The sequence below is a fragment of the Ipomoea nil genome, unplaced genomic scaffold, assembly GCF_001879475.1.
Source record: "Ipomoea nil cultivar Tokyo-kokei standard unplaced genomic scaffold, Asagao_1.1 scaffold3069, whole genome shotgun sequence".
Classification (NCBI taxonomy): domain Eukaryota; kingdom Viridiplantae; phylum Streptophyta; class Magnoliopsida; order Solanales; family Convolvulaceae; genus Ipomoea; species Ipomoea nil.
Genome location: NW_017619497.1, coordinates 9,771,383 through 9,783,448, shown reverse-complemented (window position 1 = coordinate 9,783,448; position 12,066 = coordinate 9,771,383). Strand labels below are relative to the sequence as shown.

Genomic DNA, 12,066 nt, shown 5'->3' with positions numbered 1-12,066 from the left:
ACATAGTTAGCATATAGTTTCTCTCTAAATCTTATGGGTTTGAATCTTATAGCCTCAAACGTATACATAGTTGACATATAGTTTCTGTCTAAATCTCATGGGTTTGAATCCTATAGCTTCAAACGTTTAAGTAAGTAAAAGTTGATAGTAATTTTCTTGCTCGAGATTTTGGGTAAAAACAAAGAAGAAAAAAGAATCATGAGATTCGAACCTAAGACCTCTCTACCACAACTATGTCGCTCGACCACAAGGCCTTTAACTATTAGAGTGTAATTTAGTCACACACTCCAAACTTTCTCCGAAGCATGTGAGATTTATAATTTTTCAAATTTGAGGAATTGTAATTCCTCCCAACAAACTCTGGAATTTTTCACTTTTTGAAATTAAATGAAAAGAAATTGCAATTTCTCTCTACAAAACACTCCATTACATATGAAAATGTGATTGAATTACAACGTGGTACGACAGCCTCTATAAATTTATATTGTGAAGATGGAAACTTCGTTCGTGTTATATATATACTTATATGGAATGTAAGTGCAGTGAGTGATGGGCGGGCATACACTTCGCGTGACTTGCGTAATAATGTCTGAGAACTGATTAGGAATTTAGGATTCATGTTTCTTCATTCTGAGTTCCATATCTGATCTGTTGTATGTTCATCAGTTAATGCGATGATTAAATTCATGGTTCTTCAGACCTAGCTTATCCATTCATTCCGCATCCTATGCAATGTAAATCCCAATACTACATACCTTTGTGGATTGTAATGTACATAAAATAAGAGAAGATGGGTACCTTTGTAGTCAAGCGACATAAATCTTTAATGTCTGAGACTCACATAATGTAAATATTCACTCAAAAGATTTGGGCACTGTCACTGATGGCTTACACGTAATTGACTTGAGTTATCATAATATAATTTATTTCTCTATAATCTTATCATGTCAAAGTGTGGATCAGTGGAGCAAGAAATTTGAGCTTTTGTGAGCAAAACAGACAAAAGGCAAAAACTCTCATCAGAAGCGGTAAATGTTGAAGAGAAGGAAAAGCATGTAGACAGAGAAGGCATTAAATGAGGGAAATAATGGGTGTTGGCATGTGGCGAGGATTGTGTAATGGGCAAGTGGTCCTAGGTTTGGCGTGGGCAGGCCAATGTCGAGTAAATCCATGCCTCTTTTGCATGCAAACACATGATATATATATATATATATATATATATATATATATATATATATATATATATATATACTGGTTCAAATTCAATTCAGATATAGTTTCTCGGACAGACGAGTAAATTGTACCATTCAGTATGTATAAATGCATTACACATTATTTGAAAATGAACAATACAATACGTTTTTGTACACTTTGTGGTGTATTTATGAATAGCTAATGGCTCATTACCGCACTGAAACCAGACCCTATATAGATTGAAATTTTGGCACCGTGACTCGTGACAGATGTTTCATGGGCTTCTCAAAGCCCCCAGCCCGGCAGGTCCCCAGCCCTGCAGCCATTTTGGAAACATGTTTTTCTTAACAGACAAAGATCTCGCCAACCTTCGCCCATCTCTTTCAGACTTTCACTATAACTTATCTCTACACACAAACCTCCAACTGCCTGCTAAACTAGACAGTTATTTATGCTTGCTGTTAAAAAAATAAACTGACATTTTTTTTACTTCAGGAATTCTGTGTAGTATAGGTTTACACTGAAATAAATGTAATATCAACTCATCGTTTTCCTGCTCAGTAACATGCACTGATGACCACCAGGATGATATAGACTTATCCCATCTTTGCTTAAGGTAACTGTAAATATATTAAGAAGCAAAAACAACTTAACTAACCATAACAAAATAACCCAAAGTGCTAAGTAGAAATATAATGACTACTGAATAACCCAAAGTTTTCGTAGTTAGCCAGCTAAAACCAATAAAACTAATAGGTAACTTTACATGAAGTCAAACTTGAAACTTTATAGTTACTAAATTATCTGTCAAACTGTTGAGAAGATTGGATCTTGACACTACATGATGCAACAAATTTCATGGCACAATGACACCAAATTTAAAAATATAATAATAATAAAATTAAAAAAATAATAAAAAATAAAAAATTGTGTGCATTGGAAGCATTAGAGGGAGGGTGAAGAAGAATGAAGATTCAAGAATGGGAAGAATAAAGAATGATGGAATGAAGGGTGAAGGGGTGAAGGAGACAATGACAACACAGGAAACATGGCAGCTAAACTTTTGCTTAGAGAGGTAAATCAAATGAACTGTAATGGATGAGGATGGCAATCGGAATAAAAACAGGACCCCAAAAAATGTATGTAATGAACAAATCATATCCTTGGTTTGTTTGGATTTGGGTTAGATGTGAGGCAGAGACCCACTCCTCTGCAGGGATTAGTTAATTAGCTCCCGTGACACTGTACTGTACTGCCTCAGCTCTTCGCCCCGGTCCCTTCCAACTTCGCCCACCCAATTGAACCTGCGCTAACGTTATCCTCGGATACCATAAAAACGTGGGATACAATCTCATTTTACCTTAACCGCAATAAGTCAAATTTGGACGACCCAACAAAGTTCATCATGCTGTTGATTTTGTAACTACAATGTAACAAGTTCAATTTAAAGTGAAAAAACAGTTTATTAGCCTTCTTGATTTGAGCAAGTCAGTCAGTTGGTCCCACAAGGTTACACGTTCAACCCTAGTAGAGAGAAACTTATTGCTTTCTTGGTTTAAGTCGGTCAGCTATGGAGAAAACTGATTTTGGTTTACCCTCGTCACTCAAAATTCAAACTTAGTACTTTATTTGGTTTGCTGTTCTCCCACGTTGCAAATTTTATGTGCCACAACGGGTTTTGGCACTGTGGACCCTGGTCCACGATATAACAATTGACGGGTTTTAGGCTTGGGTTGATCCCGTAATGACACATCTGTTGGGATGGGTGCAATAGTTATGTTGTGATGGTGCATACGGATGTCAAAACGACGTTGTTTTATTAAAAAACACGCATCTCCCCTTTAAAAAAAATTCAGGTTCGATTCCCAGCAACAACATTATATTGTTCATTCATTCTGGAATTTTAGTTCATAGATTATTAAATTATAGTTCATTGATTATGGAATTATAGTTCATCGATTATGGAATAGTAGTTCATCGATTCTGAAATTTTAGTTTCTAGATTATGGAATTTTAGTTCATTCATTCTGGAATTTTTAGTTCATAGATTAGATTATGGAATTATAGTTCATCGATTATGGAATTATAGTTCATCGATTATGGAATTTTAGTTCATATGTTGTTGCTGGGAATCGAACCTGATTTTTTTTTTTAAGGGGAGATGAGCGTTTTATTAAAACGACGTCGTTTTTGCATCCGTATGCACCATGCATGGTGCATACAGATGCACAGCATAATTTGCCGGATGGGTGTACCAAGCCCAGTAAATAGCAAGATAGACCAAAGGCAAAAGTCCACACAACATTGTTGAGAATGAAGGCTATTAAGACAGGCCCAAAGGTGTCTTGAATATTAGGTCTCAAGCCAACATATCCCAAATTACATAAATGGTGGCCCAACATATCCCGAATGGCAAATTATGCCCTGGACCCGTGTCCACAATGAATTGTGGACACGGGCCCAAAACGACATCGTTTTTAAAAAAAAAAATGCGTCATTTAGTTTAAAAAAAAAAAAAAAATCGCGCGCGTTTTGCTGTTAACGGCATTAACGGCGTTATTTTTTTTTTTTTGATTATGAATGTATAGTTATGCCGTTATGAATGTACAGTTATGCCGTTATGAATGTACAGTTATGCAATTATGAAATTATGAACACAGAGCTCTAACATTATGAACTTACAATGATGAACATATATAGTGATAAAATTATGACCATGGAGCTTTAAAATTGTGAATATAGAGCTTCGAAGATTATGAATCTACAGTTATAGAGTTATGAATCTACAGTTATGGAGTTATGAATCTACAGTTATGAGATTATGAATCTACAGTTATGGAATTATGAATGTACAGTTATTGATCGAATTATGAACAAAGAGCTCTAACATTATGAACTTACAATTATGAACATATAGTGATAAAATTATGAACATAGAGCTCTAAAATTGTGAACATAGAGCTTCGAAAATTATGAATGTACAATTATGGAGTTATGAATGTACAGTTATGACGTTATGAATGTACAGTTATAGAGTTATGAATGTACAGTTATAGAGTTATAAACGTACAGTTATGGAGTTATGAATGTATAGTTATTAACATATAGTAATAAAATTATGAACATATACTTCTATAACAAAGTGATCTGAAATTATAAAAAAAAAAAAAAGAAGATAACAGTGCCTAACGGCACTGTTACCCGTGTCCAGCAAGCATGCTGGACACGGGTTGCTGGACACGGGTCCAAAGCATAACGATTGATCCCGAATACAATGTTGTGTCAACTCGACGGTTGAGCCTTGGTTGGCCTATATGGGTCTAACCCACATTCACATCTCTATCATATTCTCCATTATTTGTTAGTTGATTTATGCGAAGATATGTCATGCATAAGTAATATTATGATGTGAATATGTCTAAAGGTGTAATGAGTGGTTACATTTATAACTAATTAAGGTTAAACTTATTCATGGTGTATAGTCTTGAACCAAATGTGCCAAAAGGACTATAAACAAGGCTTTAGCCACAACTGCAGAAGATTCAGCCTTGGTTCACTTGATCAGGATGCATCTAATGGGTGATCCCTCTGCCCCCACCAACCTCAAGGGTAAGCAATGAACACCATAAATCCCAAGCTCAATACCTTCAAGATTCAGGCCTTCCACCAGAATGATTTCCTGCACCATTTCAGCACGATTAAAAAATCTTAATCATTGGGAGCAACCCCAACCAAGTTGGTCAGACTGTTGACTTGGTAACCACACTAGAAGCAGCCGGTTTGCCAACTAAAGTTACAAGGTCGGCCCGAGTAGTGGCTAATATTCTGATCATAGCAATTGTAACAAGAGAAATCGACCCGGTACTTAGTACTTACCCTGCTTTTATGGAAAACTAGATGGGCTGTAATCAAGTCATCATATGCTGCAACAGATAAGTAATCAATTCCTGCAGACGAAGACGGTGTCTAAGAGTCAGTGATCACTCCCGAGTAGTGCTTAGACCTAACACTTTTTGTTGATATTGTAGATGTTATAAACTAAAATTGGGTTAGGGTCATTATAATGCACATGGGTCAAACCACACTAAAAGATTGAATCCAACAAATTAGCTAGTCTAACTTATAGCCTTATAAACTCATATCTAGGCATAACTCGTCCAGGTTGTTTGAATTTATTAGAATGATAGTGAAACTTTACTTTACTACTAACCAACAAGCTTAATATCAGTGTTGTCCACAAGCCACTGGGCTCCATCCTCCATGAATCCTACATAGCTTGTGTCAAATCCCTTCTTCCACATTAGACGCCTGAAAGTATAGCTTAATTGTTTCAGTCTCTTTCGGGGCGAAAACCTTGCTTCTGATCTGCAGTACAATTATTGTGGAAACTATATATATGACATATATACCTGTCTGTGTTCAGTGTTCTAAAGAGTACTCTCTTCACTCCCCTGGGTATATTCAACGACTTCATCACTTCAGCTAAGTGAAAGAACACAGAATACTGACTCTAAGGTCACAACTTTGATTGGTTTCATAAATCCAATTCTTTATTTATTTCTCAAGATTCTGGACAATCAGGGCTATATATTCCTTTGAATTAAAGCTTACCAGTTAGATTCTTGTCTCTGGGAACATCCACTACCAATGTTGGGCCTGTCAAAATCATAAGAAAATTGCATCATAACTGGACCGGCAACCCAATCAAGTTGGTCAGAATGTTAATTTCATAACTATAAAGTTTGGAGTTTAATTCTCAATTTGAACAACCTATAGGCCATGTTTGTTACATTAGTTAGTTTATCAGTTAATTTTGGCTTATTTGACCATTATTAGTTGTTTGACTTGGTTAAACAATCAATATGAATACTTGATTAATTAGCTTTTTGTAACAGCTTATTCTCCAAAACACTAAAATTCAAAAAGCTGTTCAAAACAATTTTTTTCGATCATACTTTTTGAGAAAGTCATTTGTATGTAATCAGCTATTATAAACAAACAGTTAATTTAACAAACATCTTTCTACAGTCAATTAATGCTATCAACTAAACTCACTGACTCAATCAACTAATAACTATCAGTTATTTACCAAACACTCATATAAACTTTCTTTCTTGATTTAAATCAATTAGTTATGAACAACCTAAATTAATGCGGTAAACCAACAAAAAAAAAAAAGAAAAAGTATCATAATATAACATAAGACATAGGAATATAGGATTAATCGGTCGAATGACGTAATACCATTGAGAACCCTAAGGTCAAGGGTGTCGACATCAAATCCCTGGTCGAAGTAATTCTGGTACATATGCCCCGGCGCATCGACGTGAGTGCCGGCGTGAACGCACAGCTTCAGCTCCGACAGGTTGTAATCGGAGCCATTCTTCATGCTCATCAGCAGTCTGAGAATCTCGCCGGCGCCGTCGTCGGAGACCCCAGAAGGCGTGTTTGGAGTGTACTGGTGAGTAATATCGAATATCTCTCCTCCTTCATAAATTTCTCTCCTCGACGGCTTGGGTTCACCGCTGGACCCGAGACAAATACCCGGTTCATCGCCATACCCGGATGGATATGCAGCATCCTTAGAAGATGCCACAGCTGCAGATAGCAGAGTAAACACCAGTAGCTTAGCTAAAGAACTCATCTTTCTTCCCTAAAGTTAACAAACTTCTTTCGGGAAGAAAGATGACGACTTTTAAGCAGAGGTACTGAAAACAACAGACGCAAAATTGACAAGTTTTATTATTATTATTATTATTTTATGTTAGAATGTAGTATATGACTGTACATACTTGCAACACAAAGAATCAATGTCCTTACGGAAATTTGAATCTATGATCTTTCATTTAGTACAATCAAGCTATGTTCAAAAGGGCAACATTTGATTCCTAAATCGTCATTCTATTCAACTAGTCAAAAGAAAGAATAACCCAATCAAGTTAATTAAACTGTAAATTTCAAGTTTCATTGTCGGAATTTATTAGCTTTCTTAGTTTGACCTGATTTTTTTTTTTTTTTAGTGTAAATCACACATTGTGGTCCGGATCTTTCTCTGTACGTTTAACGGTCCAGGTCCACCCGGTTCGCTCCTAAAGACACTGAAGCTGGCCCAAAAGGAATCGTCACTTGTGAGAATTAAACTCGAGTTATCTCAAAATTTTCCCCCACAAAAAGAATTCATTTATCACTTGATGATCATTTGTTAGCTACAATCACAGAATGAAATTTAATTAGTGTACATCTATAGTAATCACGGATTTACTTTCAAAAAAATAAATAAATAAATAAATAAATAGTAATCACGGGGCTTTTGTGCAACGTCGAAAGGGTCCTGATGTAGTGGGATCGTTTGGATTGTTACAACCTCTAGCAGATGGTTTTAAATTGATTCTAAAAGAACCTATTTCACCAAGTAGTGCTAATTTCTCCCTTTTTAGAATGGCTCCCGTGGCTACATTTATGTTAAGTCTGGTCGCTCGGGCCGCCAACCTTCCTGCAAGAGATCTTTTCTTAACATCAAATCTGTTGGGATTAGATAGAAATGATAAGAGAACCCCAACAATTTCTTTGTTTTCAACGCCTCCTAATTTCCGGGAATTAGTCACTTCAACAGCCTTCGATGGTTATACAGGTATCCACAGTACGATTTTCTTCATCATTCAAACTAGTCAAAAGAGTCAAGAATGGTGGCCAATATTATATAAGTTTATTCATATGTGATTTCTTGATATTCTAATAGATCTGTTCTAATTTTGTTGGCATAGCTGACAGCCTGACACGCACATGCTAATTTTAACTCCTAGTCATACATATGTTGTTTTTGGACCGATTGTGGATGTTGGTGAATTCAATGAATCATACTTTACCCACTCGGTCACTAATTCTACAGCAAAAGTCACTAGCTTTTACATGCCTTGAATTGTTTAACCAGAAGTACCAACTACTAAAGACAGAAAATCTAGTCCCAGATAATAATATGATGATGAGCATCCCAAAGCTTGAGATTATGGCATTGGGGCATTATCTCCAGGCTTTCAGTTTCACCATTTCTTCCTGCAGGAATTGTATAAACATGGCAGAAGGTAAAAATGGTGGCTACAAACATCAAACAGACAAACAGGGCCTTAGTGAGATGCAATTCACAATTCACAAACCTTACTAGTAGATCGAGTTACTTGATGAGGATGCATCTGATGGGTGATCCATCAGAACCAACCAACCTCAGGGGTAAACAATGTATGGTATAAATCCCGAGACTGATCTCATCAAGTTTCAGGCCTTCCACGAGAATAATTTCCTGAAGGGTTAAGCGATGTTATAATTTCAAAAAGGATTCAAGAATCAAGAACTGTTGAAATTAATAAGAGAAATTTCGCACCCTGCTCTTGAGGAATGCTAAATGAGCTGAAATCACGTCATCAGCAGCAGCAACTGATAAGTAGTCGATTCCTGTGATTCAACAAAGTTTCATCAAGCGAGAAGTGATTCACTAAGGCATCTTAAGTCTAGTGGATATGTTTTTTTAAGAGGAAAGATTCTGTTGTTTTCTCAATCGTCTTGAGAAGCAAATGGTGTTGGAAGTGTCTTACCGACGAGTTTAATGTCAGTGTTGTCTACAAGCCACTGTGCACCATCCTTCATGAACCCCACATAGCTCGAGTCAAACTCCTTCTTCCACATAAGACGCCTGAAAGAAAGCAGGTTAACATGAACAGTTCTGTGAAATCTTTACTCTCTTTCAGTGCCAATTACTCTCTATATCGTTATGAAAAGCTATGAATTACCTGTCAGTGTTCAGTGTTCTGAAAAGCACTCGCTTCACTCCCTTGGGAACGTTTAACGACTTCATTACTTCAGCTGAAGAAACAAACAAAGACTAATGTATTGAACATATTCATATGCAAAATCTATGAAAATGGTCAATCTTAGACCAAGTAACCATCATAAAGCACCTCTTTTACAACCATCAATTTGCATTCCAACAACAAAACACATTTTCACATGGAGGTTTGTTAAACAAGTCCTCTGAATCAATTGTAGTTTTAGAAACTATTTAGAATGCTTTGACTTAAAGTGGACTTTCAATAACATTGCAAAGATATATGCTTGCACAATTCACTTCATCCTCTTTTTTTTTTTTGTATGACGAGGGAAACCACAGTCAATATCTGACGGTGTGCACTAGATAACCTTATATTGTGACCCTAGTCGCCAATGGACTACAAGAAGGTAAACCAACCTAAACCAGCATAGGTTGTCCTTAAACCAAAAAGGCCAATAGGCTGCTCCTACTAGAAGTAGAACTTGTAACCTTGTGGTTACTAAGTCTACAGTCTGACCAACTTGGCTGGGATTGTCCCAATTCACTTCATCTTGATCTAGGGTAAATCAGAGCTGAATTGATTTGTGACTTGTGAGGTTTCATGCATAAACAGAAGCTAAATCCTCCCATAAAGTAGCAGATATACATGGGACTATGATTACTTCATAATTGCAGTTCTTCAACAGATTCTATTATTCTAAGAAACTTTGATTAGTTTGGAGAATCTTGTTTCATATACTGCTCAAACAAACATCCATGGAGACAGAAAACTAAGACATTAAATTCTTGAGAAAGTTTACCAGTTATGTTCTTGTCCCTTGGAACATCCACTACTAATGCAGGGCCTGTGAATAAGTCAATAAACCACTCCAAATAAGTACAAAGCAAACAAGCCACTGCAATCAAAGGAATTCCAGTAGTACATACATACCATTGAGAACTCTAAGGTCAAGAGTATCAACATCAAATCCCTGATCAAAGTAATTATCGTACATGTGCCCCGGCGCATCAACATGAGTCCCAGCATGAACACACAATCTCATCTCCGACAAGTTGTAATCAGACCCATTTTTCATGCTCATCAAAAGTCTCAGAATTTGTCCTGTGCCCTCAGCAGAATCCCCCAACGGCGTGTTGGGAGTGTACGGATGCGTGATGTCAAAGATTTCCCCTTCATAAGCTTCTCTCTGCTGTAATTTGGCGCTAGAACTGAGACAGATACCCGGTTCGTCGCCATACCCAGAAGGGTATGCATCGTTAGATGATGAAAATGCCCTGAATAGTGCAGTAAATAGCAGCAAGATAGGTAAAGCTCTCATCTTTATCGCTAAAACTATGAGCTTCAATTCAATACCAGAAACAAAGTTCTTTGACTCTTTCCACTTCTTTTAGATAAGCATGTTGGGCAAACAAAAGACTACACCTTTTTCTGATTCGTTTTCATTTTGTCTCGCTGACCGATAATCGACACACCAATTATAGATATTTGAGTAAATATCCAAAATGGTCCCTCGACTATACTTAAATTTACAAATTGATTCTCGACTTTCAATTTCAACTAATTAAATCTTTAACTTTGCAATTTTGACACAATTTGGTCCTCTATCTATTTGACCGTTTGTTGACCGCGATCTTTGAGGATATATATGTAATTTCATAGTCCATTGTCAGTTTTTTAAGGTTCCGATTGCATTTCTAGACCACACTGTTACATTTGAATCCACTGTCGGCGCTGCACCCCATGCCGGAGAGATTATAGCTTTTGATAAATAGATCGCCGAAGCCCCTGGAGTGGCTCTTCGAGAAAGCCGTGACTCCAAGCGATGTAGGCAAGCTGAACCGGCTCGGCATCCCCAAGCAGCAAGCAGAGAAGCACTTCCCCCATCCGAAACGGCGCTGTCACCTCCAAGAGCGCTCTCTAAGCTGAACTGACTCGTGATCCTCAAGCAGCAAGCGGAGAAGCACTTCCCATCCGAAACAACGATGTCACCTCCAAGAGCGTTCTCTTGAGCTTTGCACGTGAAACTACATATATATATCCTCAAAGATCACGGTCAACAAACGGTCAAATAGATGGAGGGCCAAATCGTGTCAGTATTGCAAAGTTAAGGACTTAATTGGTTGAAATTGAAAGTCGAGAACCAATTTGTGAATTTAGTTATAGTCGAGGGACCATTTTAAGTATTTACTCTATTATTTATTGTAAAAACTTATAAATTTTATCAAAATTAGTGTTTAAATAGAATGATTAATTTTATTATTTTAAAAAATTGAATTATAATTTTGAATTACTTGTATTTAGGAATGTTTTAATGTCAGATATAAATTTTCGCCTATTACAAAATGCTCGTGTGTATATAAAAAAAATATTTTCTTCCCTCTTAAATTTTACCTCAAATATTTTTCTTCATGATGTAACTTCCATTCATTATGTGTCATGAATTAATTGGTCCTACTAATTATCAAAAATATAATTTAGTTACGAATTAGATGTTGTCACTTGCCATGTCATGAAAGATGGATTGAAAGCTCTTAAGGTTGACCATTTGAAAGATTAAAAGGAAAAAATATTAGAAATCTCTAACATTACTAATAATTATTATTACATGGACTAGGGTTCACACAATTGTGTGGATACTAATAAATAAAGTACATTTAGTATATAAATAATATATTTTAAATATGTTAAAAATATACATTGTATTCAAACAAATACGGAATATATTATTTGAGTACCGAAAGGTGTATTATTTTATATAATATACACAAATAATATAGTTTTAGTAAAATACTTTTTGTTATGCACCATGGATGGTGCATACGGATGCAAAAACGACGTCGTTTTATTAAAAACGTGCGTCTTCCCTTAAAAAAAAAAAATCAGGTTCGATTCCAAGCAACAACATATGAACTAAAATTCCAGAATCGATGAACTATAATTCCATAATCGATGAACTAAAATTCCATAATCTAATCTATGAACTAAAAATTCTAGAATGAATGAACTAAAATTCCAGAATCTATGAACTAAAATTCCAGAATCGATGAAC

General features: G+C 36.1%; 1 protein-coding gene across 7 annotated transcripts; it reads right to left on the bottom strand.

Annotated features, from left to right (window-relative positions):
* Positions 1-4,577: 4,577 nt before the first annotated feature.
* LOC109165124 (kynurenine formamidase-like) lies at positions 4,578-10,463 on the bottom strand. Of its 7 annotated transcripts, none has more exons than XM_019313757.1 (7): positions 9,948-10,461; positions 9,817-9,861; positions 8,979-9,051; positions 8,784-8,881; positions 8,573-8,643; positions 8,348-8,491; positions 7,879-8,251 (listed from the first exon to the last, which is right to left on the bottom strand). In XM_019313757.1, exons 1-6 carry the CDS (start codon positions 10,333-10,335, stop codon positions 8,366-8,368), a joined length of 801 nt encoding a protein of 266 aa, XP_019169302.1. In that variant the 5' UTR covers positions 10,336-10,461; the 3' UTR covers positions 7,879-8,251; positions 8,348-8,365. The 7 variants fall into 7 exon arrangements, with proteins under 7 accessions (XP_019169304.1, XP_019169300.1, XP_019169306.1 ...); XM_019313758.1 differs by having other exon boundaries at positions 7,879-8,247; positions 8,354-8,491; XM_019313756.1 differs by having other exon boundaries at positions 7,879-8,247; positions 8,349-8,491; positions 9,948-10,460.
* Positions 10,464-12,066: the final 1,603 nt, after the last annotated feature.

Excerpts from the sequence above, each read along its gene's own strand:
- LOC109165124 (XM_019313755.1), bottom strand. The coding sequence starts at position 6,838 with ATGAGTTCTTTAGCTAAGCTACTGGTGTTTACTCTGCTATCTGCAGCT. Across the intron at positions 5,503-5,603 it reads AGAACACTGAACACAGACAG|GCGTCTAATGTGGAAGAAGG; the intron begins GTATATATGTCA and ends CTATACTTTCAG. Across the intron at positions 5,142-5,404 it reads CACTGATATTAAGCTTGTTG|GAATTGATTACTTATCTGTT; the intron begins GTTAGTAGTAAA and ends CTTCGTCTGCAG.